At 42.7% G+C, this 26,428-nt stretch overlaps 1 protein-coding gene across 2 annotated transcripts in view; it reads right to left on the minus strand.

Moving 5' to 3' along the window:
- CHCHD3 (coiled-coil-helix-coiled-coil-helix domain containing 3) overlaps positions 1 to 26,428 on the minus strand; it is a 285,897-nt gene that overhangs the window by 14,999 nt on the left and 244,470 nt on the right. For both annotated transcript variants that reach the window (XM_025291546.3, XM_006047727.4), the window contains one exon: positions 267 to 402. In XM_025291546.3, the coding sequence (XP_025147331.1) occupies positions 267 to 402 (136 nt within the window). The remainder of the gene's footprint in view (positions 1 to 266; positions 403 to 26,428) is intronic.

Here is a 26,428-nt window from a genome sequence, read left to right on the forward strand (position 1 = left end):
GGGCAATGACCTTGACGACACAATTACAGTGTAGAGGACAAAAATTCAGGGCAACCAGAAAAAGTATTATTTAAGTCTTTTTTTTTCTGCAAGTGGAACACAAGGATACTATGGACTCTTCCTACCACCATCTGGATGAAAGCTTAATCAACTCGTGACCGCAAGGAGCTTGTCACACACATTAACCTACTGAAGCCTTCCCAGTGCCCTGGATGGCAGTCCTTCTATTCCTCCGGCGCCCCCGGGAGCTTGGTTCGTACACCCACCTGTTTGGCCTGATTGACGCAGCGCATGTACTGGCTGGCCAAAGCCGAGCAGCTGAGGGTCTGCTGGGTGTTCTGGCGGTAACACTGGAGAATCTGGGCCTGCAGATCAGCACAGACGGGGTGATACTCATACCGCCTGGAAACAAAAACAGGTACCACTGAGACAAATGGGCTTCAACCTGAATGAAGATCAAGGCTAAAAAATATGTAAAGCATCAATATACAAATGTTGCAAATGAAAAAATAATAATTAAAAAAAAAAAACTTTAAGAGAAATAATTTTCTTTGACCTTTTAAGAAAGATATTCCACAAGCTAAGTGACTACCACGAAATTCATTCTATTGACTGACACCCCCATGAGGCTCTCTGGACAGAGAAGCATTGCCACCCAATCCAAAACGTGACTGCATGAATGGAGCCAGTCACTCTGCAGACCAGCAGCTGGGTTGGCAACCTGGGAGCCTATGTTCTCTTCCGCTCCCACCTCCAGTGGGTCACAGAGCTGGAGATCCTGCAGTCCAGTCCTTTCTCCATACTCACTGTTCTTATATTAATTCTTAATCATTTATATCCTGGATTCAAGCCATGAATCTCTGGTCTTGTCTCTTAGCTTTCACCCTCCACTCCTACTCTCCCAAAAGGTTCTTTCTCACAGCCAAGTCTAGACAGCATCTGCTTTCCAAATGAAATACATGGTCAAACAGGCAGGTCCTTTGGGATCAGGTTCCTACCTACTTTTTCGCCTCAGTTCCCACCCTGTACAAGCTGCAGCCTGACCACATTCCTTCATGTCTTTGGTTCTTCAGGGTTTGGTTCTTCCACATCTCTTCACGTCTTTGCTCCATTGCTCTTGATTTTGGAAATGCTCTGCACCCACGCCTCACCCTTTTCTATGTATCTGGAAAACACCTGGTTTAGTTGCTAAGTCGAGTCCGACTCTCACGATCCCATGGACTGTAGCCTGCCAGGCTCCTCTGTCCATGGGATTCTCTAGGGAAGAATACTGGAGTGGGTTGCCATTTCCTTCTCTAGGAAAACACCTACCCATCTTCTAACACTTGAGCTAAGTACTGAAGTGTAACCTCTATACGGCTTTCACTAGCTCTCTCCGTCCACAGTAGAGTCCATCATGCCCTTTATAATGACCTCTCGCCTGGATTAACTCTTTCACTGTGTACTTAACACTGACTGTACGACAGTCGACTGTGACTTACTAGCATGCAAACCCCAGTAAGGACTGCATCTTATTTTCTCTGTGATCTCAGCTATTGACATGGATCCCTCTTATAGAAGGCGTGCAATAAATTGTTCAGAATACAAATGAGTGGACAGAAAATTTTTTTCATTTTCTGAGCTAAAATTTTACTAATTATACTTACAAACCTCAAGATTTTAGAGTGCTTTCAGTGAATATGCAGTACTAACATAATGCTTCCAAAAAGCTGACAATATACACTTGAAAAATGGTAACAATAAAATATACCAAATGGATTATACAAACAAAACTGAAATACTCTTGTAAAAATGGTAGAGGAACTTGGATTATAAGGAATAAATACACAGAAAAATATATATATTATTATCACTTTAATCTAGGGAGTCTGTTTTTTTTAAATAGTTTTGTTTAATACAAAAGGTTCTAGACTTTCTTACCAGTTCTTTTCTTGAAATGTAAATTTGTTATTTCCATAGTAATCTTGAAAATAGCATTATTTTAAATTTGATGGGTTCTAAAATACCCCTAGAGAACACAGGAGAAATATGTCTCATCAATAAGGAAACCCCTGGGTGAAGATTTGTCTCCTCATTACTTTTATCCAACACTAAGCTAATATATATATATAGTTAGAATAGAAAACTGAAATGCAAACCACGTTACTAGCCCCTAAGGGAATTTACTTCTTACTACCCTCTGAAAAAGAAGAGAGAGAGATAACATTGTACTTTTTCATTCATTACCTTACTGTTTTGCCAAATACCCAAGAACAGAATTTAAATCCAATCCCATCCTAGCTTTAAGATTCTCAAGTTCAGATGTCTGTGAATGTCTCTGGACACGGATTTCCCTAATCCCCTACCATCAACATCAGTATCTAAAAGGAGGCAGCTGTGCTTCAAAGGGCAGAGGCACAGACACGACTGACTGATTACAGCAAGACACACATCTGAACAAATAATAAAGTAGGATTAAGCATCAGGTGAGCTGAGACAAGCACATGTACCACTAATGCTTCTAACAGCTGAAGAGGAAGCAGGGTTACATTCCATCCCAGTGCTGAGGACCAACATCCCTCCCATATACCTTGGATTCAAAACAGGGGAAGGGAGATGGGAGAGAAGGCTAGAAGCACCCTCCCTATTAACATGCAGTGAAAGACCGAAAAGAATGAGCTGCCACATACGGCTCATCACAGGAAGATGCTAGAGTATTCTTCCCTTCTAAAAAGACTATTCACAATAGGATTCATTCATCAAATACCATGGGCTCCTTAGAATGGGGTTATTTAAGGTATAAGTAAGCATTTTATCTTGGGTTTAGCTATTACTCCTGCAAGTTAAATTCCATGAGTTATTTATGATTTGCAAGGTGTCAAAACATACTTTTGTCACCAGAAATCAATACTACTCACTTCCAGGGCCCTTGATTTCCTGTTTGGTAGTTAGGTCTGTGTGAGAGTGTGTGTGTGTGCACATGCAAATGTAGACATTTTCTGAAACCCTTTCTGTATACATGTCAGCCTGTATTGATGATTAGATGACAGAATGGGGGAAAGAGAGGATGGGAATCAGCGTAATTATCTTCCAGTTCCTGGACTAGGCTCTGGTATATTTTGCTTGGATTAACCTGTAAGGGCAAAGCTCTGTCTCTGTATTGATCTGCAATGCTTGTTATGCTGCCCTAATGCACTGTTTTCACTTTGGGAAAATGCTAAATGAGATTACTATCTAACATTAGAAGGCCATAAAACCCAAGCATGGCACCTTCCATTCAGGAAAAGGGTTTGAAAGTCATTTCCAATATGCATTATGGTAAACCCTCCGTAGAGTCATTGAGTCAGCAATTGATTTTTATTGACTGCTTCCATTCCTGCTTATGGAAAAAGCCACTATTAGGTAAAAATAACACAAGGCAGAATTTCAAGATACCCAGGAAGGAAAATTAAATCTTAGCTGCAAGAGACATTTAAACAATTTAATTTCTTGGTATGAAAAGATTAACAAAAATAAATAGTGAACAACAAAAGAGAAAGATGAAATATTTGGAGAACTCAAAACTATAAATAAAGACGTGAGAGAGAGAATAGTTATCCAAAAACATACTTAGCAAAAAGGAATTGGTAGAATAAAGTTGATACATGGAAATATATATTACTCAAAAAAAAAAAAAAAAAAATCCAGTTAGTGAAGCTGAAATTACTGGGGACTCTGACGGACCCACTGCCTGCACACCTGTCTGTCTACCCCTTCTTCCCTCTGTGCTCTCTAGTCCACTCCCAGTCTGTTCCCTGTCTCTTCCCTCTTTCTCACCAGCACGAGAAGCTGGGGCCAAGCCCTCCCCATCCCCGCCCCTCTTCACCCCGCGGTGGCACTTCAGGCCAAGGACCTCACTCATAGCATCCAGTGGCAGAACTAGAGACCAAATATCCAGATAAAGAACAAAAGCCACAGAAGCACTCTGGTAGGTAGTCTATAGCCAGTAACATATCAATTTTTTTTGCTAATGTTTAACAAACACTAATATTCATTGAAAAGGTAGCTTAGAAAATACATCCAAGTATTTTTCTTATAACAATGACAGATCCATTGTAGAAACTTCAGCGGGGGGTGGAATCCCAATTAAGGCTAAGTCCTTAAAATATCATGGTGATGGACAAAAATTATCACTACTGTTTCTGATCATTTCCTTCAAAGAGTTTCCTGTAACCTAGGAATTAACTGGTCAAAGAGAAATGAAGATACTTTGGTAAAAATGAAGTTGAGACAAACAAGCCGTATTCAGAACTCTCTTCTTAAGGCTCTGGTATAATACGTTTCTACCTGGTTATCTGTTTTAGAGCTATCTGTTGATTTGGCTGCTGCCTTTCCTACTTTCATATCTTAGAAACTTCTTTGATGTGGGTCTGAGCTTTCTATTTCAAGGAAACTACTTACCCATCTTTTCAGTTCTAATATAAACCACAAGGATAATGAGGTAATTTCAGAGAAGGGAAAAAAATATGGAGATAGCCCTCCTCACGCCACTTAGAAGGCTCAAGAAGTCATATAATAGTGAGCAGGCAGAACTCCTGAAGCTCTCAGGAACACAAAAACCATTCTAAGTGGAGGGTGGATATGAGAATGGATACCAGGGTAGCAACCATGCATCCTTTGTGGGATCTGGTGGCCTCATAAAACAATTACCTATTACATTAAAAGCAGGTACATGACACATCCGGGGAGGGAAACGCTGAGTTCTAACTTCTGCAGCACAATGCAAAAGCTCTAACTGTAATTCTGTGCTAAAAATGTTTCACTAGATTGCTAAGTCCAGGGTCTTTCTGCTTTTCTTTCACAACACAAAACTAAAACTGCCAAGCATCTTGCCAATATTTGGTAATTCACTAATTTCTCTTATCATGTGTCATAAAGCTATCATAAATGTAATATAAAGGAAGTATTTATCTCAAATGTATTCATTATCTTTTATTAAGTTTTTTCATTTTTAATTTTACTTTAAATTACAATCGTTTTCAGAATAAAATGTAAACAGCCTCTTTCTAACAGTGCAAGATTTGAAAAACAACTCAATTTCAAGCTTTTCTGACATTCTTAATAACTGCTAACCATCTTTATTAATGATGTTTCTATCTGAACTGTAATCAAATTTCCACAATTACAGTTTGGAAGCAGCTTAACATCTCCAAAAGCTGCTTGCTTTCTCTGCTTCAGTTTGTCTTCATATACATTTCGCTATAAAATCTTAATAAGTAAAATAAAATAAAAAGACTTATAAAAATATTTATTTTACAAAATGAACACTAGATGATGTTTGTCTATCACCTCATCAAAAAATTTTTCTCTGCCCCATCAAAAAACCTACAAGCTGTGGAATGAAAACACTCCAGGACCAAATGTTAAATCTGAATCTCCAAAGACTTCATCAGTGTGTAAATGAGACCAAGTCATCTTAACACACACCAAATGACTTTTATTTGAAATATCTCAATAAGGCTTTAAGGCCAGGAAAAGCATCACCAGCACCACGATCATCACCAGCCTCATGATTATTTTGATTAAAACGTGGAAAATCTAACTTTATAAAATAATTTTAATTAGAAAACTGAGAAAATGTTAATATTGAGCATACACAATGCACTGCCCTTGGACTTCTTTTACTTTAAATACATGCATCTATATAATACTTTGAACTCGTATTCACTCGTGTGTGTGTGTGTGTGTGTGTGTGCGTGTGTATGTTCAGTCGTGTCTGACTCTTTGTGACCCCATGGATTGTAGCTCACCAGTCTCCTCTGCCCATGGTATTTCCGAGGCAGGAACACTGGAGTGGGTTGCCATTTCCTTCTCCAGGGGGTCTTCTCAACCCAGAGATCAAACCCGTGTTTCTTACATCTCCAGAATTGGCAGGTGGATTCTCTACCAACTGCGCCACCTAGGAAGCCCACTGCACTCATACCAACACAAATTAAAATTACATTAAGTTATTTCACCTAGGAGGCTTTGTGAGTTATTTCCATTTCCCCGATCTTGCTACTTTAGAATATTCCCTGAAATTGGGCTAAGGATGGAAAATATGAGAGCTATTTCTTTCATCTCTTGGTCTACTCAGTACTCCAACAACAAACACTGAGCCACATTTATCAAGCATGCATTACATGCGACTCACTATGGTAGGTGCTGAATAAGACACACTCCTTGCCTTCCACTGACTCCCAAACTGGGGGCGGGGAGGGGGCGGGGTTGGCGGCACCGGAGACAGAAGTGCACACAGAGTCTTACAATGAGAATGATAAGTTGTAAACAAAGTGCTAAACAGAGCTCTGATTCTGAATGGAACAGAAACTGAACAGACAGTGTTCCAGACAAGCAGACATCCATCACCAGTGAACAGGAAGTGAGGGCTGGCCTTAGGGTTCTCTTGAAGTAACTTTCAAGCCAGCAGGAAGATCTGTCCATAGCACCTGAAATATAGAGATAGGCCCCGAGATGGAGAGAACAGACCTCCTCACACCGTGGAGATATGAATACACCCACAGTCTGGTGACTCCAAGCCTTCTGGATGCTTCTGCTTTCTCTGAGAGCAAAGTTTAGTGCTTATGTTCATGACATCTGCCAGCACAGACGTGGTTTGGAGAGCTGGGAGTAGCCACGTACAGTAAGAGCTTATGAATTCTGAGTTAAGTAGGGGATCCCCTGTAAATAACCAGAGGCCAGGAGCCCGGTTTCAGACCTGTCAACAATAAACAAATGTTGAGACAGGTTTCCAGTTGCTTTGTCTTGGTAGGAGGGTGGTGGTGGTAACTTTCAGAAGTACTCAGCCTTCTTCATATTCCCTACTTAGGGACTGCCTTCTGCAACCACAGAGAAGGAAATGGCAACCCACTCCAGTGTCCTTGCCTGGAGAATCCCATGGACAGAGGAGTCTGGTGGGCTGCAGACCACGGAGTTGCAAAGAGTCGAGCATGACTGAGTGACGAACACTTCTGCAACCACTCTATTGCTTTACTACTTCATATGGCCAGAAGGAGAAAACTGGATAAATTGGTCCTAGATCAAGGCCCAGATCTGGAGGCAGGAGGGAGATAGGAGGAGCTGGAATAAGATGGGGAAGAACCTTCCAGAATCCGAGGGGACTCCTGGAGAAGAAAGGGAAGGCATTATGGGCCAGAACAGTCCAGATGGAGAGAGAGCAGAGGGACAGGCTGAGCAGCTAACCCACCTGTGAGGAAGGATAAGGGAAAGGGGAGGCTGCAAGTTCCAGCCTACGGGGCTGGAACAAACAGGCATTTGTTTCCAAATCCTGGAAGGGTTCACCACGCATCCTTCGTGCTCAAGTCCGCAGGCTTAGGAGAGGAAGAGCTGGATACAGCCGACGTGGCTGTCCCCCGCACAGCCACGGGGAAGGCGCCAGTGCTGGCGAATCTAGCGGGTTTTTCCTGACAGAGCACACTTGAAACGAAGACATGCCAAGAGCAAGTTGGGCACCAGACACAACGTCCCAGAGGCCACCCTTCCATATATGGAGCAATACTTATTTCATAGGATTTATCATGTCACTCTCATCAATGCACTCTCACTATTGCAGTGGCACGGAATCAGAGCACCTTCCAGTTGAGCAGTGTGGTACCAGCAGCCTGTGCGGAAATACGGTCAAGCACACACTGTCATGTTAGGCCCCTATTTCTAGGCACTTATAATTTTTCAAAAAGCATTACCCTCTGGGATGAATTGTCTACGCTCCTTTCTCAGTTGAGGAGTGACTGGGGGGTGAGATGTTCGGTGATATTCCATTTGAGTCACCCAAGCATAAAACTACATGCCAGTACCCTTACCTCTTCCCTGCGGTGATCAAATCTGAGAGTGCTTTTACTACTAATATAACTCAAGAACAGCTTAATTTAAAACAATTCAAAACCCCCATGTATCTCAATGACTGTGACACAGTCTAAAAAACTGGATTAAGATCAAATTTTAAGTCTGTAATGAGAGAGCGTGTTATATTACATTAGGTGATACTCTTCTTTTCACCAACATTTTGAAAGCAAGATCCAAATACTAGGTACACCCAGGGAGGAATGTGTCTGACTCTCTTTAACTGAAAGAACTGCAAATGTATTTACTGCAGTGACAAGTAAAGGATAAAATTATCCACACTGATCTGCCCTAAGTGAAAGTCACTCAGTCGTGTCCAACTCTTTGTGAGACCCCACGGACTATACTGTCCATGGAATTCTCCAGGCCAGAATACTGGAGTGGGTAGCCTTTCCTTCTCCAGGGGATCATCCCAACCCATGGATCGAACCCAGGTCTCCCGCATTGCAGGCGGATTCTGTACCAGCTGAGCCACAAGGGAAGCACAAGAATACTGGAGTGAGTAGCCTAGCCCTTCTGCAGGTTATCTTCCCGACCCAGGAACTGAAGCGGGGTCTCCTGCATTGTGGGCAGATTCTTTACCAACTGAGCTATCAGGGAAGCCCCCAAAGTGTCAGAGTGCTAATAATGAGGAGTGGAAAGAGGGCTAGAGCTGGGCCTTCTGTCTGTTTCCTGTCCTGGTGACAATCTGTAGGGGAGGAGGCTGAGGGTCTGCCCGTGGCAAGAGGGAAATCGCAAAGAGGGCGCCCTAGGCCATGCCAGCAAACCTCCAGGAAATGGCCAGGCAGAAAAATGCCACCTGGACATCAGGTGAAGGGGGGAGGTAAACATGTGCAGAAACACAAAGAGGGAAAAATATTCATATCTGTAAAAGAAACACCCTCATAAAGCTCACAGGTGGGTCCAGGGTCAGAGTGTGCATCAGGAAGTGCTACAGCTGTGCTGAGGAAGTAGCTGAGGGTAATCTATGGAGTCCATGGAGGAGAGGAGACGGGGTCTTGAAAGTCTTACCCTCAATGAAGGGTAAAACGGCAAGAGGACACGTAAGAGGCTCCACGTGAGCCAAGGCCCAGGTCTCAGTCAAACTGGGCATGTCCAGGGGATCAGGTTGCAGGGAGGCTGGCAGAGGTGAGGTGGTGCTGAAAAGGGAGGCACTGGGATGCGGATGGTCTTCTGACAAGGCAGAAGATACTTAGATTCTGTTCTGCGGGGGAAGACAAGCCACCAACCTTTCTAAATGAGAGAATACATTTACAAACGTGCTCTCTTAGAAAGCTGACCGGATGTGAATAAAACAGATGGATGAAAGTGGGAAGCATCCAGGCTGGGAGGCCAGTGGAGCTGTGTCCAGCTATAAGGACAGGCAGGAACAGAGGCACTGGGAAGCAAGGATGTGGTAACTGAGAGATGTGGACATAAAGAAGGGCAACACACACATGGCTTCAGTTCAGCTAAGTTCAGTCACTCAGTCTCGTCTGACTCTTTGGGACCCCATGGACTGCAGCACACCAGGCCTCCCTGTCCATCACCAACTGCCAGACTCTACCCAAACCCATGTCCATTGAGTTGGTGATGCAATCCAACCATCTCATCCTCTGTCATCTCCTTCTCCTCCTGACCTGAATCTTTCCCAGCATCCGGATCTTTTCAAATGAGTCAGCTCTTCGCATCAGGTGGCCAAAGTATCGGAGTTTCAGCTTCAACATCAGTCCTTCCAAAGAACACCCAGGACTGATCTTCTTTAGGATGGACTGGTTGGATCTCCTTGCAGTCCAAGGGACTCTCAAGAGTCTTCTCCAACACCACAGTTCAAAACCATCAATTCTTAAGCACTCAGCTTTCTTTATAGTCCAACTCTCACATCCATACATGACTACTGGAAAAACCATAGCCTTGACTAGATGGACCTTTGTTGGCAAAGTAATGTCTCTGCTTTTGAATATGCTGTCTAGGTTGCTCATAACTTCCCTTCCAAGGAGTAAGCGTCTTTTAATTTCATGGCTGCAGTCACCGTCTGCAGTGATTTTGGAGCCCAAAAATATAAAGTCAGCCACTGTTTCCACTGTTTCCCCATCTATCTGCCATGAAGTGATAGGACCGGATGCCATGATCTTAGTTTTCTGAATGTTGAGCTTTAAGCCAACTTTTTCACTCTCCTCTTTCACTTTCATCAAGAGGCTCTTTAGTTCTTCCTCACTTTCTGCCATAAAGGGTGGTGTCATCTGCATATCTGAGGTTATTGATATTTCTCCTTGCAATCTTGATTCCAGCTTATGCTTCTTCCAGCCAGCATTTCGCATGATGTACTCTGCATATAAGTTAAATAAGCAGGGTGACAATATACAGCCTCGACGTACTCCTTTTCCTATTTGGAACCAATCTGTTGTTCCATGTCCAGTTCTAACTGTGGCTTCCTGACCTGCATACAGATTTTTTAAGAGGCAGGTCAGGTGGTTTGGTATTCCCATCTCTTTCAGAATTTTCCACAGTTTATTGTGATCCACACAGTCGAAGGCTTTGGCCTAGTCAATAAAGCAGAAATAGATGTTTTTCTGAAACTCTCTTGCTTTTTTGATGATCCAGTGGATGTTGGCAATTCGATCTCTGGTTCGTCTGCCTTTTCTAAAACCAGCTGGAACATCTGGAAGTTCACGGTTCATGTATTGTTGAAGCCTGCGTTGGGGAATTTTGAGCATTACTTTACTAGTGTGTGAGATCAGTGCAATTGTGCAGTAGCATAGATTACACCTGGGGATTAAAAGAATGAAAGTGCTCAAGTGATGTTGCTCCCAAGTGGAAACAACCCACCAAGATCTAGAGCATGGAGTCAGAGCTCAGCACTGGGAACAGGGCCACCATCACGGACTGGGCCTTCCGAGCAAAAGGCGGGGAGTGCGGAGAGAGATGGCAGGAGGGACACCTGAGCTCTGGGCAGCAGCCCTGTTTTGGGGGGAGGTGACAGGGAAGGAAGATGGAGCAGTCAGAGAACTGGGAGTGGAGGGAAGAACCAGTATGACACAGCATCACAAGGCTGGGAAATCAGAGCTTCATGAAAAAGGAAAAAGGCAAAAATACAGACCAATAAAATGCCGTGGAATTCAATCCCCAGCAATTTAGAGAAATAATTTCACTATAGGGCATAAGACAGAAGTCAGACAGCAGGAAATTGGCAAATAAGAAAATGGGCAGTAAAGAGAGGAAGGCAGTGGGATTAGGTTAGTTCAATATCCTTTACGGAGTGCTTGTTCTATACCAGGTTGTTTGTGTGTGTGCGTGTGCGTGTGCGTGTGTGTGTGTGTGTCTGTCTGTCTGTCTGTGTGTGAGAGAGAGAGATAGAGACATATACTCATCCTGTAAGAGCTGCTTTTATGGGGCACATCTGGGAACAGTAAAAATATGAAAGGAGGGAGCACGGCTGGCTGGAGATGACTGGAAAAGGTCTCAGATGAATGAATTCAGAAGTCTTAAAGAACAAGAAAGACCCAGGCAATGAGATAGGACTGCAAGGCACTCCAAACAGAAAAGAGGAAGATGGAAAGGCTGCGGAAGAAGAGAAGAAAGTTTGGAGGCAGTGATGTCACTAATGAACTTTTTTCTTTTTTAAGATTCATATGGAAATTTACATACAAATCAGAAAGCCATAAACAGTGTCAGCAAGGACATGCTCTGTCAGCAATAAAGGAATTCCCAATAAGTATAGTAATTAGCAGAAGTGACCTACTCCAAAGTTGGGTGGAAGGGAAAGCTATGTGAAAAGGGGAGTGTTTTGATTCAACAGTCTTTATTTATTTATTTGACTGCACCAGGTCTCAGCTGCAGGATGAGGATTTGGTTTCCTGACCAGGATCAAACCTGGGCCCTCTGCATCAAGAGCACAGAGTCTTAGCTAATGGACCACCAAGGAAGTCCCCACTGTGAGTCTTTAAAAAGAAAGACAAGAAGGCAGAAAGGAGGGTAGATGTGGGTATGATTAAGGAGAAAAATAGACCTCTTGGTTAAAGCTGAAGTCCACAGAAAGGAATATTAAAAGTGGGGTTGGTGAGAAGGAGGAGTGGAAGGGAAATCTTTCAGTAGGAAATCCCCAAAGCTAGATGAGTCATCTGACAGCAATGGCAATTCATATGAGTTAGGGAAGAAATCCACTGGAAGAAAGGGAAGAATCCACAAGAAGAAGGATTCTCCTTCTAAAGGCATCAGCAAGTGCTGGTGACGGAAGAGCTGAGATGGGACTGCAAACCTGGAAATGCCTGAGGACACGCCAACCTTTGGCACAAGCCCTTCTGATTCAAGCTCAGAAACCTTGTGAGAAATGAGACAAAGAAACTGCCTTATTATTTTAAGTCACAGGGCAAGCCATTGGGAATAACATGTACCACTGAGTGTTTGAAAAGCCTATAGATTTCTCTTGTCTGTCAGAGAAGCTGGTCCCTTCTCTTTCTCTTTGCTCTCTCCCAATCCCCTCCTCTCGTGTAAAGGGGAGCCATTTCCAGAGCTCAGGTCTTTGTCCCTGCTGTTCTTCTCCTGTGGAAGTTATTCTTCCCTCTGGGGGTTTTCTCCTTTTGCTTTGTGTGTGATGAAATGGGTTTTCTAGTTGCTCCCCATCAGTTAGAAACTCCGTAATCTTAGGTTTCTTGGGGTTTCGATTCTTTGTAAAATACGCAGATAGTAATCCTACCCCTCTGAAGCTAGGGACTCAATCTGATGGTCCTCATATCCTTTCTATCTTGAAGACCGCTAGACTAGGCAACAACTGGATATGGCCAGTTTCTTTGATTTCCATTTTCTTACCTAGACAAGATCTTCCTTCCATTTTCCACCAACCACAGTATTGTTAGCTCAGCATCACGCATCCAATTTTGGCTCTTTTGTTCTGGTTGAATACTTCCTACTGAAGAAGTCATTGAGACTGCTAGCTCCTTCTTGGAAAAGCCTTTCACTTTCAACCCTTCCTCGGTTCCACCCTAGGTTAAGCTATAGTTCATGCCTGCTGCTATTGCTGCTAAGTTGCTTCAGTCATGTCGGACTCTATGCAACCCCATGGACGGCAGCCCACCAGGCTCCCCCGTCCCTGGGATTCTCCAGGCAAGAACACTGGAGTGGGTTGCCAATTCCTTCTCCAATGCATGAAAGTGAAAAGTGAAAGTGAAGTCGCTCAGTCGTGTCTGACTCTTAGTGACCCCATGGACCACAGCCCACCAGGCTCCTCCATCCATGGGATTTTCCAGGCAAGAGTACTGGAGTGGGGTGCCATTGCCTTCTCCAACAGTTCATGTCTAGACTACTGTTATTATCAGCCTCCAAACAGTCTGCCCTCAGCTGCCCACTTTTCGAGCTCATCAACATGAGTTCTACTAAATGCATAACCTGCAAATGCCCACCTTTCTTAAGGGGCAATTGGGACTCTTCCCTCTCCCTCCCCTCCTGTAACTAATTTTATTTTTAAAATGTCTCATATTCCTTACCTTCTCATCAGCTACTACCCATGTTATTAGGAGAAAGGGACTCCACTTAAACTTCTACTGAACCACTATATACCTATTCTGGCCTCAAAGGGAAGCACAGATGGTGACACATGCAAGGTTGTTTTCAAACACAATCTAATATGAACCAGTGTAACAGCCAGAGAGCACAACTCCACATATTCCTAACGTCTACTTCCCAGGCCATGTATAAAATTATAAAATCATCCTCTGAATTGATTTTATTTTTCACCTGTGGGTGAGGGCACTGTCTACAACAGTGATAAGTTTCCACAGGAACTAAATCCAATTTCAAAGGGTTTGAATATTGAGGCTTTTTTTTTTTTTAAGTGCTCAAACAACATGATTTTGTACCTAGTGCCTTACATCTTTGAAACTTGGAAAGTATTATAAATATTAATCTCTTAAGTCTCTGAAAGGCTGTGGAATGGAGGGTGGTGGTGGGGGAACTCTTTGCATTTGGGAAATAGATATGTTCAAGGTAACTGGTAGAGAAAAGAACTTAGGAGGTGGGTTACTAACTCAGACTATGTTTATCTCTATCATTAAGAACAACTAATCTATGGTAACACTACTGACCAATTTTTGGAAGACAAATATATTATGCATTCAAAGAGCTAGTACTTCCCCATATGAGGGATACACCACCGAAGAATTTAATAACAGATAAAAATGAAGAGTTTATATGGGATATATAATCACAGTGAACTACATTGCATCTACAGAACACCCACACAATTACTCTTTAGTTTAAAAGTTCAAACATTTCTTTTTTCGGTTCTGATTAAAGTGTTCGGTATTGATGCCGTAACCCATCATCCAATCTCACCTCTTGTGCTACTTAAACAGATTTTGGCATTTTTCTGAGGACAGGCAAGATTTAGCAAATTGGCTTAACATTCTCAGCTGCTGCTGTGGAGACGGAAATTAACAAGACTAACCATGAAAGTAGAGAAAACAACCTCCTGCACACAAATTCTTCAAATGATTATGATGCGCCTCACACACGAGCACTTCAGAGGCGGAATCTCAGTGGTTCCTACGTAAAGGGAAAATGATGTGTTGCTGCAGGAGCCAACAACGCATTTCTCAACTTGTGTCCTGGCCTGGATTCCCCGTGCTGAGCCCCACTAGTTTTACATCTCCCCAAGGGTTCCAATTCAGCAGTATTAATCTAAGCCTTCGCACGCAGCTCCAGTCTCTGAACGTCTGCCATGTGACTGTCCTTTAATGCAGCTCTCCAGTGAGTGTTTCTGGAGGAAAATCATATAACCAGGGTAAATTCACAGGTAGCCACTAATTTCTACCTCCCATGTTTCTACAGTTCTGTGGTAAATTCACTCTTGCCCCCTTCCAATGACTATTTCATTCCATTTCCATTCCCCCTTCACTCCTGACCATATTTCTAGTTTTCACTGAGAAAAACAGAAACCAAGAGACAACTCCCTCACTGATCCACCATAAAATCTGGATCTGCACCTTTTCTACAGTTACTTTGGAGAAAGGGTGCCTCTCTGATAACCATTTCTTTCCCTACTGTATCATTTTCACGAGCTTGCCCACCTTCTCTAGAAGAGTGCTAATCCGAGAACCCCCTGCAGTGACGGCAAGGGTCACGTCTATGCAGCCCAACACACTGGTCAAGGTCAGGTACTGCTACTGATCACCTGAAAGGCGACTAATGCATCAGAGGTAAAACTTTATATCTTACTTAATTTAAAACTAAACAGTCACCCATGGCTAGTGGCTTTCATATTGTTTCAAGCCCAACTCTAGCAAACACTATTCTTATGACAGCCACCTCCACTCCCTACCTTCCATCCACTCGCTTCTATTCATATCCAAGTGACCAAATCCAACCATTCTTAGTAGACGTTTTGTAGGACCCACTGGCATGGACTTGCTTGAGTAAATTATTCTCTCCTTGTGAAAGGGGCGTTTGGCTTCTGTAAACACTACATTTCCTTCCTTGTTTCTCCTCCAGCTCTTCTTCTAACAGATCTCCAGATGTGGGAGTTTCTCTGCTCTTCTCTCTATATACTCTCTCCACCATGATCTCAACCACTCTCATGGCCTTCATGCCACTGACGAGCTAACAACTATCAAATTCTGTATCTCCAGTCCTGCCTTCCTACAGGTGACTGCCTTGTGCTATTCACACTGAAGATTTTATACATGCCACGTTTTTAAAATCAAACAATTCCTTCTTCTACCCTCAGTTTGCTCTTTCTTCCCCATCTCAGTGGATGGACCTTCTCAAATCAGGGAATCACCTTGATATCTACCTTTCTCTCATTCCCAATATCCAATCTGTCACTAAGTCTTATCAATTAAACTTCTAGAATAGATCTGAAATCGACCTCTTTCTCTCCATCATCATTATTCTAGATCAAGTCACCACCACCACCAGGAATATTTTAAAAATCTCGTAGTTAGTTTTCTGCTGGTTTCTTTTCTAAGTCCTCCAGCCTCATTTCTACTGCAATTCACTATGAACACAACAACTGGAGTTCCCCTTTTTAAATGAATCTTAGAACTTACAGGTTATAATGCTAATCTTTTGAACACTTTCTACCGCTTTTGGGATAAAATTCACAATACTAATTATGGCCAAGTAGGACATGGTTCTCCCCAACCCCCATCTCATCTCTCTCCACTCTGCTTTCCTGCAGGCTTCCTTTCAGAACCCCAAAGGAGCTATGCTCCTTCCTTGGGGCCTTAACACAGGCTGATCTTGCTGCTTAAATGACCTTCCATAAAGCTCCCCCTATTATCAGTTGAGATAATAATAACAATAGTAATAATAGCAGCCACTGTTATTTTGTTAAAATGCTTACCATGTAGCAAGCATTATATTGAGAGCACACGCATTATCTTACTAATGTTTACAAGTCTTAAATGGTAAGCGCCCATGAAGAAGTTGCCCTTTAGAGTGGTTAAGCAACTTGCTTGATAACAGGTGTTATCAGCTAAGATAACACCTATTATCTTAGCCTGAAAAGGGGTCATCCCTGAACGTTCATGGTGGATTCCCACATCATATGCTCTCATAGCATTAGACAGAACTTAGCACAGCTATAACTGCCACGTTAGTTGGGAGACTAGTCATTTTTCCCATTAGTCTGTAAGCTCCAAGAAGGCAGGGCTCCTATCTGTTTAGTCTCTACGGTATTTCCAGAACCTGGCACAGCATTTGCCAAACACCACCGGCTGCCCAGGCCCATCACTACAGGGCTACCAGGGCCCCCTCTCCACTTCTCCTCACCGCTATGTTAGCCCGGGTGGATGTGCAGGCATAAGGGGGACGTATGAGGAAATATGTCCAAACCAGTACACTGGGGAGGCAAGTGTTCCTAACATCCCAAGTGGAATCAAGATGAGCTTTTTTCTAATAAAGCAGTCTGATCAAAGTTAGCTTCCACAACAGTCACTGCTTCTACGTGCACCACATACTGTGATGGTTAACAAGGAGTCAGGTACCTAAAGCACCCTCGTCCCAACCTGGGTTCCACCTTTCTCTTGCTCTGGAAGCTGGAGCAAGTTGCTTAACCTCTCTAAAGGGCAACTTCTTCATGGGCGCTTACCATTTAAGGCTGCCGTAAATGTTAGTAAGATAACGCGTGTGCTCTCAATATAATGCTTGCTACATGGTAAGCATTTTAACAAAATAACAGTGGCTGCTATTATTACTATTGTTATTATTATCTCAACTGATCAACTTTGGGAGGTTGTTCTGGGAATCTCTTAGCTATTAGCTTATTTCTAAAGAAAAATGGGTTTCCACTTTCAAACGTAAAAACCAAGTTTTAGAACACAATTCGTGTGAAAGTTGGTGACCGTTCACGTAACTTGAAGGTGCCCACAAACAGTTCAGATGGTGGCAAACAAGGTTCCTGCCTGCGTTTCGGATAAAGGGATTAAAAAGTCACACTCATGTTAAAATCAAACCTCCAGCATGGGGAGTATAATTAACATAAACCTATACATCTTTTCTTCTCTCAACTACGTTCTCACGGGGAGCAACAGCCTTCCCTATGAATAAATGGAATTGTATTTGGAGTAATTACACTTGGCACAGATTCGCCCACTGCTGGTGGCAGGGCTGCTGCCTGTGACTAGGTACTGAGGGGGAACTCAACGGAATCGACAGCAAACTGCTTTAATTTCCTTTAGTGGCAGCAAAGTCCTGTCTAAAACAAGCTGGACATTTCAAGAATAATCAACACCACACAGTTAAAGTTCAATTGCCATTAAACCAGTGTTCAAACAGGCCAGGAACTGGTTTTCAGCCGCTTTCCATGAGTTTCTATATCCTTCACGTTATAAATGTCATTTTGTAAAGGCAGGCTGGCAGTCCTCAGCAGGAGGCCCAGGAGTGCCAGCGTTAATTAAAAATATCGGCTAACTTTTCAGCTCCTTCATGCCATGAGATGTTCCCCCTAGCTCCACCCTCGAAAACGTTAACCACCAAAGGGCATTCAGGACCGGGCAGAAATGTGAGAGGACCAGGGATGCTTTCATTTTCCGATGGTGCGAGACAGACTGGCGAGGACCGCACCGACTGTGACGGCCTGCGGCCCAGGCCGCAGTGGGGACTAGGGGAAAGCTGGGCACCGAAGGAGTTTCTTTACTGCAATACTGACGAGAAATTAAAGATGGTCTCCCTAGTGCCTGGTGAGCAGCCGCTGTGAAGGATATGAGAACCTGGGACCCCGCACATAATAAAACCACAATAGATATATGTGGATTGATCACTACCCAGAAGTTAACTGCACGTGACTAAGATGATGTAAATAAAAGCTTGTAAACTTTTGAGTTTCACTATATGTTTCAACTCATACCATGCTAAGAAGTATATAACAGCTGTGGCCATACAGCATATCATGAAGTAGACACTTTAGATGTATCTGCCTAACCTGATCAATGTAAACTACCCAAAAACTGACTGGTTGTGCCCGGCAACTTTCAGTTAGGAAAGAAGAGTCTTGAGAGAGGAAGATCTTGACGTGCTGCTCAGGACTGTAATTTCTGTCTAAGGTCTGAATAATATTCTTGTCTGGAAGATCCCGTGGACAGAGGAGCCTGGCAGGCTACAGTCCACAGGGTCACAAGAGTCAGATGCAACTGAGTGACGAGGCACACGCACACGTGATCGGTTTGGTTATCCAAACTGCATGAGCTGATGAGGTAATTTTTATCACAACCACACATAATAAAATAAAGTACTAAATGCTTTCATTTAAACTTTTCAAAACAATGGTAAATCAATTATAATATTAATTTCTACCAAATATGATTAATTTTTTATCAGTTTTCAGTCTCCAATATTAGCTATAAGCACCAGTATTTAGACTGAAGGAAGAATCGTTTAACAGATGGAGTTTTACTACTTTGGGCATTTAGGAAAGAGGTCATTTGAGTGCAGTCTTATTTCCCTGCTTGTAAACTAAGGCTTCTACCCATGAGACACTATTTCAGAAATGCACTGAAGGTTAATATCTCTGCATGTATTACAAATGCTAACCAAAGTGCAATGTTAATATATTCTCTTACTCATTATAAAGAACACAGCAGATATGACTGCACATTAAAGACATTTTGCCAACAGTATTTTCAATCCTAAGTTCATTTTTAAGTCCCAGCAAATGCCAGTCATGGTCCCACTGGTGCTCTGGTGACCTGAAGTAAGGAAAAAGAAATTGGCCTTCCTACTAGGAGCTATGTCAGGACAAGAGGTAACAAAACATAAAAGTCCCGTCTTGTGGTTATTTCATTTCCCCAAACCTGCTGGTATGTAAACGGTGAAAAGAGAAACATATTAAAATTGCATTACACAGCCTTTCTTCCTTCTTCCTTTCTCTATCCTTCCTATTTCGGGGGAGGTGCTATCAATTAAGGGAGGTAAACAGACTATTATATAGGCTTCTAAAGCAGGGGTAGCAAGTCAAAGGAAAACCAGCAACTCTCTTAACGCGCATGCCAACGACAGACATCACTAATCAATCAGGGCAGTCCAGATCCCTTAGCCTTCCAGCCTCCGTGGTGTTCCAGCCTTAGCCTTGGGTTTGACTCTCTCAGTTCTACACATCCTTGTGGTCCTGCAGCTAAGGCTGAGTACTGTGTGATGTTGATTCTCACTCGAAGCCTGGCTTTCTTCCAACCAGCACTTTGCTGTACAAAATCCAAGGCTTCTGAAAGTGAGGAAGAGACCAGACAATACACCTTTCTGCCTCATTTCACATCCCTCCAAAAGGCATGCAAAGCCGGGAAAAATTATCTGGGCTTAGCAGTCTATTTCTTTACTTCCTGGAGAAAAAGAGTGGGGAGCACAAGAGTAGGCCCCTATTCAAGTTTAAGCCTTGATCTTAACTATGTCTGCTTTTAAAGCTGGCATGAGGTTCGGGTTCAGCATTCACCCTTTTAAAAAAGTATGTGCTTAAAAGAAAGTTTCATGACAGTCACTAGAGCCTGCACAAGCATTTTAAGGAGTACCTTCCCTATATATTGAAAGTGAAACTGGTAAAGAATCTGGAACTGGCTCAGCTGGTAAAGAATCTGCCCACCACACAGGAGACCTGGGTTCAATCCCTGAGTTGGGAAGATCCCCTGGAGAAGGGAAAGGCTACCCACTCCAGTGTTCTTGCCTGGAGAGGTTGCAAAGAGTCGGACACGACTGAGCGACAGACATTCCCTATATATTAGCACAATCGTTCATTTGGCTTTGAGTTTAATTGCTCTCTCTTTCCAGGAAGCCCTTAATGACACCATCTCACATCCGGCCTTCATAATTTGGCTCCCCTCCTCAGCGAGCAGCGTTCCTGGGCACTGTCTCCTGCCCGCCGCCTGCAGTGGAGGGCCAAGCGTGACTCCCCAGCTGCTGCTGTGTGTCCTGCTTTATGGCAGGGGCCTGCCTGGTCACTTCCAGCCATTCCAGGCACAGAGCCCTCCAGGCAGCAGAAGCTAGTAGATGCAACCTGCTTGGGCCAGGGCCACCTTCTGCTTCCAAAGATCACTCATGTCTGCCTCTGCCTGGATACTTTCGTTCTACTACTTGAGAGAAGACCACCTCCCACAGTTGCACAGAGCATCTCCCTGGATAAAGAAGTTAATAGAAGATCAGAGGATGGCTCTACCTTGCCACAATTTAATTCGATAAATGGCACACACAAGTCTCAAAATAATCTGGAGTATTGAAATGGAGGCAGGTTCAACTATGATTAGAAATGTAGGGGGCTTCCCTGGTGGTCCAGTGCTTAAGAACCCACCTGCCAATGTGGGGGACACAAGTTTGATCCCTGGTCCAGGCCCACATTCCGTGGGACAACTAAGCCCACGCTCCACAACAAGAGAAGCCACCACAATGAAGAATTCCAGCATAGCAACTGGAGTAGTTCCCGCTCTCCGCAGCTACAGAAAGCCCGCGCACAGCAATAAATACCCAGAGGAGCCAAAAATAAATACAGAAAATTCAGAAATGTGGCTGCCTGAAAACTAGGGACACAGACCAGAAGAGCTACCCGAGCCGCCCCCATCTATTCTTGCGAGGAAAGAAAGGTGGCGATTTCTCCTGTGCACGTGTTTGTCCCCAGCTCCCCACAGCTGCTGGCTCTCGAGAAAGTGCTGGTTGCAGGCAGTGGCCACACAAAGGGCAGCACTCCTGCTTTACAGACAGTTGAAAGGACCTACGTCATTTCTCTGGGGTCCCAAGCTTTTTCTTTCTTTCCTTTTTTTTTTTTTTGGCATTACCCATAATGTGGTTGTCCATGGGATAAACAGAGACGCCTTCCCCTACAATTATATTTGCTTAAAGGAAAACACAGCTGCTTTTCTTGCATATTAAGACGCAACTGGAACTACAGAGACCAAACAAAGATTTCAAAGGGAAGGAAAGTTTTTACAGCATAAAAGACACTCCACCAAACCAACGTGCATTGAAACTAAAAAGCCGAGGCAAAGCAATGACTATTCTCCTTGGGGACAAAAGTCCTATTGAGCAAGAAGCTAGAGGTGCCATTTTCCAGAAGAACCACCTGCTACTCCTTGGAGTAGATATTCAAGAGCCAGATTTTCAGAGTCCTTCCATCTCCGGGGTGTGTGTCGAGAGTGTGCGCGTGTGTGCCCTCAGGCAAAACCAATAGGTAATTACTTGCTGCTCTCATGGCAGGATAAGCAGACCGTCAAGTCGACTACGTAACGATCCCTTCTTAGACAAGCAGCATCACACTGCTAGCTACTGTTCAGAGGAAACCTCTGGAGAAACATGCTCACCCCGGTGAAAGCAAGTGAGGGACCCACTCCTTTGGGAAAGGGAAGGCACTGCACTGCTAAGAGGATGCACCCATCCAAAGTATGGAGCTGGCAAGAGAGGATGATGAATCTATCAGCAATTACCTGCTATACCTACAAGTGCATCTAATCATACTGCTGCTAGCAGTGCTGTTTTACGTGACGTCTTCTTCATGTGGCAGCCTTCTCATAAATCAAAGCAAAACCAATACCGGACAGTTTCGTGTACAGCCTGCCTGACAATAAAAGTTAACACTGAACCTTCACTGTTATCCATCTTCATAAATGTGTCCATGACGTGGCGAGACCACTACACGTCACAGTGGGACTGCTGCTAATACATGCAAGGTAGTGACCCACTAGGTTAATGGGACCTGACGATCAGTACCTCTTAATTGAGCCAGGAAGAGAAATGGCTTCTCTTATCCTTGCCTTCAAGTACAGAGTTTTCTCCTCTCTGCCTTGGTTCCATCGGTCCTTGCTCAGAAAGTACCTACAGTCGAGTTGAATACAGGCAACTGTATTCAACTGTATATAGCACACTGTATATAGAGACCTCATGGGGGGAGGCAGGTAAGTTAGCTTTTCTAAGAAGGTAACTTGTTATATGAAGTATTTAATTGGCTTTTGTGGTAGAGAGCTACCTGACTGGAAGATGTCATGCTGTCAAATTCAAGTAGAAAATATTAATTAGATGTATTTTGGTTTTGAAAATATATAAATCTGTGTACATTAAGAGAAGGGAAAAACAGTCCTTGGAAACAGCAAAGGTCAAAAGTTTTCACATTCAATAATCCTTCCCTAACAAAAATCTGTCTTATACACAAAATCTAAACTGAAGGAAGGACAAATCTTAATCTAGTAAACAATATTACATCATATTTTTAATTTCGCTCGTCTTAAGTACCCTATTGATGCAGCAAAGAGGAGCACCTGCCTTCCCTTGCGCAGGTTCTGGAGATAAATCTGGCAATCAGCTAATGCCCGGCAAATGTCAGCCCTGTGTGCAGAGCCTATAAATAAAGACCAGCAACAGCTGGATAAATCAAACCATTAGCTAGACACAGAGACGTCACATAGCCACAGTCCCCTAATTTGCTGAGTGAATTTATTTCAGCCTATATTTACTGAGTACAGAATATGTGCAAGGTGCTGGTGGAGATCTACAAACAAACTAACAAATACAATCCCTACCCTCAAGAAGGTTTCATTTCAACTAGGAATGAGATTCACATACTGTAACCTGATCCACAACCTTGGTAACGGACCCTTCGAATTCCCAAAAGTTTGTAATTCTCACTTAGCCTTTTAGATACGTTTCCCCTACCGTAAATTCAAATGCCCTTCTAGAGTGAAAACATCCCGAAGGTAGAAGTTGAAAAGCAGGAAAAAGTTTTATAAGAGTTTTAATTCCACTTAGTAGAAACAATAGTGATATTAACTGGACATGTGTTTAAGAGTACTACCACTACAAAGATGGCAAGAGGCAGCTCGTGCATCCAAGGCTCTCACTTCAGAAGGGAGCAGGTACGCAGGCAACCATGATCCATAGTGGGCTGCAAGAAGGGCTCAAGTTACCTGTACACAGAGGGAGCAAATGTGACCTGCGCTTGGAAGCTGGGAGTGGGAAGAAGGGACATGCCAAAGAATATTTCAGAGACCCTGATATGTGAGACTGGTCTTGGCCAGTGGATAGCTGATGAGGAGGAAAAGGTGAAGGTGCGCTGTGTTACAAAGCTGCAGACACACAGGGAAAGGCACTCTCTCTTGCTTTACAGAGTCAACTCCGGGGCCCATGAAAGAGGGGGGAAAAAGAAGAGGGTGAGGAGGTGTCAAAGGTTATTTTCACAGTATGCTTCAATATTGTAAGTTTGGGATGTTAGTCCCAACTTCTAAATAATGATTTATTAGATACTGTCAATTATTTAGCTTTGAAGCAGAAACTTATTTCGTTTTTTAATCATATGGATCAGACTGATGGATGAGTATCTTGAGGTTGCAAGGCAAGCTGTTAAAAAAAAACAAAAACTATTATGAGTAGTCACTACTTATCACTATAAATCAGGATTATCACAACACTGCACAACCAAATAAATGAATGTGAGTGCTGAGACTGCTAGAGATCTGCGGTTCACCATCCTGAGCTCCTAAGTGCTGGATTCATGGAAATAGTGTCACTGTTTTCTTGATAATAAGCAAAGGTTGCAAGTAAGCTTATTAACTACAGTGATATTAACGACATAGCATACCGCCAGCGTTAGGATCCCACACAAGATTTCATTTGAAAATAGGAGTCTACTCACCATTTAAAAAAAAAAAAATTACTTTGCAAACTACTGGAGGGACTGGGAGATAGGGAGGAAGTTGTTCTTTTCAAGGCTTATGTTTTCCCTTTTCACTCTCTCCAGGGATCAGCAGTTTTTCAAAGAAATAAGATTATACTTGTGATCAAGTTAGTTTTTAAAATCTAGAATGTAGTTTAAACACACACAGGCAAGTGTACTCTTTTTTTTGTTTGTTTCTTTCCAACCCTAAGCCACCAAACCTCCAGCCTTTCCTTTTTCACTGCAAACATACAGGGGTTAAATAGGGTTTTGAGGAGTAACCTAGACACTTATCCATAAGTGTCATTTTTATTTCTGGGAAAAATTAGGGTCCAAATGCCAAGCAACTGACTTCAGAACCAACTTTATGGACAATTTTGTTGATTTATCATAGACTGTCAACCTGTAATTGCCTACAATCTCAAGCAGATATAAATATTCTAGTGTGACAAGTGATTAGATGAGGATGGCACCATACACTAACACTAGCTGCGTTTCTCCTGACAGAGCCTCCTGTGTGCATTTCTAACTAAATTATGTACTTCCTAGCCTGCTAAAATATAATTATTATTTTGAGTAGTGTTGCTAACCGTTGGTTAATGATTCGACAGAAAACATTTGTCTTCAAACACATCTTTTCACAGGCACAGTACATTCTCAATGGCAATTTTACAGATGCGGGGATTATCCCTTAGGGAAACATATATATTGGATTATATGATGGGTGTCAATTTAAAAACACACACAAAATTCACTCAGCAGAAACCTGAACTATCAATGACTGTCATCATTAGCTAACTACTGACTGCTTTGAGTGAGTGTGCCAAGAACATGAGTGGACCTCCTCTAATTCCTGTGTAACATCTCTGTGATGATCACCTTTCACAGATGTCAAAAACTAAGATGGGGTGAGGAAAGAAGAGAACTAACTGGCTAGAGCCACTCTACTGCACTGTGAAGGATCTCTGTCGAGATCATATCCAGGAGACATTCCGCTCATGCAGAAATTTACTATTTCAATATAGCTCTACTGACACTATGGAACTGAAAAATTAAGAAAAGTTCTCATACATTTAAAAAAAATCCGGAAGACTAAGAACCACAGACAAGAAGATGAGCACATTTCCTTGGTAGTCGCTACAGCAAAATCTGTAGTGTATTAAACACTCCTTTTTTCTTAAACCTACTTCCTAAGCACTACACATCAAGAAGAAAAAGAAGAGGAGGAATTTTATGGCATGAAGTACAAATAGATGCAACATTAATAAGAATGGATTAGTTTCCTGAAGAACGTGGCCAAGAGCATAGCACTCGAATCTTTTAAAGATCCAGCCTTAATGTACTTTCTAGGGCAACGATCCTCTTTTCTTTGCATCATCAAGTTCTGAGAGTATATTTTTCACTTGTCTTGTCATCAGTTAGAAAAGGTGAAGATGTGTATACATTTTGGTTTTCAATTCCCCTATTAAATCAGCTTCTCAGCGCTTCAGTTTCCAAATGCTCCAAAAGAGGTATGGATTGACATTTCTGCCAAAGGACAATTTTTTTGCTCTGTAGTTTTTCCCAGAGTTAATGGAAAAAGTTCTACCACTAATCTTCTCAATTCACCTCTGGGGAATTACAGACTAGTGGCAAAAACTGCAAAGGTTCTGCCAAAATGTAATATTTTTAAATTGCATGAGTCAAGAAGGCTGAAATTCTTCACAAGATGGGCTTCCTCCTCTTAAAAAAAAAAAAAAAAAACAGACAGACAGACAGGCTTGGGAGGCTGGATATAGATTCAGAATAATAAACCCTCTGAAGTGAAGTAACCTGGGCCTTGCCCACTGTAAGCCCACCCTAGTAGATCTCTAGCTATCACCCCAGGTAGGGCTGAGCACCTACTCTGTACCCAGCATTTTATCCTCATAATTTACACATCTTGTATGAACCCTATAAGGTCTTATATAAACATTTCCTTTATCAGCAAAAAGAAGCCCAAGAGGTTAAGTAGCCCAATGCCACATAGTTAGAAGGACTGGTCGTAATTCAAACCCAATCCACATCATGGAAACAGAAGTACCAGTTCCTAAGGGTTTATGTACAAATGTGTCTCACTGCAGCCTTAAACAAATAAAACCTACTGAGACACAATCTTGAGTAACTGTCAGTAGGAGATGGATTCAATAAACCATGGTACAATAATGCCAGGGAATACTATGCAGGTACTGAAAAGCAGGAGTTAGATTTACATGTGTTTACCAGGAGCGATATACCCATAATAAATGTAAGGTAAAATACATAGATGGTATAATCTCATTTTTTGTAAAAATGAAACATGTATGTTTATTAATGGTTCTGTGGATAGAAGTAAACTTGGAAAGATGAGTATCAAACTACAATTTCACACACTACTTTTAAGGGATTGAGAAGGAAGAGGAAAAAATTACATTTGTTTTGTAAAAAAGTAGAGGGCACTATATTGACAGTTTAAAAAATCCA

This window comes from Bubalus bubalis, chromosome 8, assembly GCF_019923935.1.
Source record: "Bubalus bubalis isolate 160015118507 breed Murrah chromosome 8, NDDB_SH_1, whole genome shotgun sequence".
Lineage (NCBI taxonomy): Eukaryota > Metazoa > Chordata > Mammalia > Artiodactyla > Bovidae > Bubalus > Bubalus bubalis.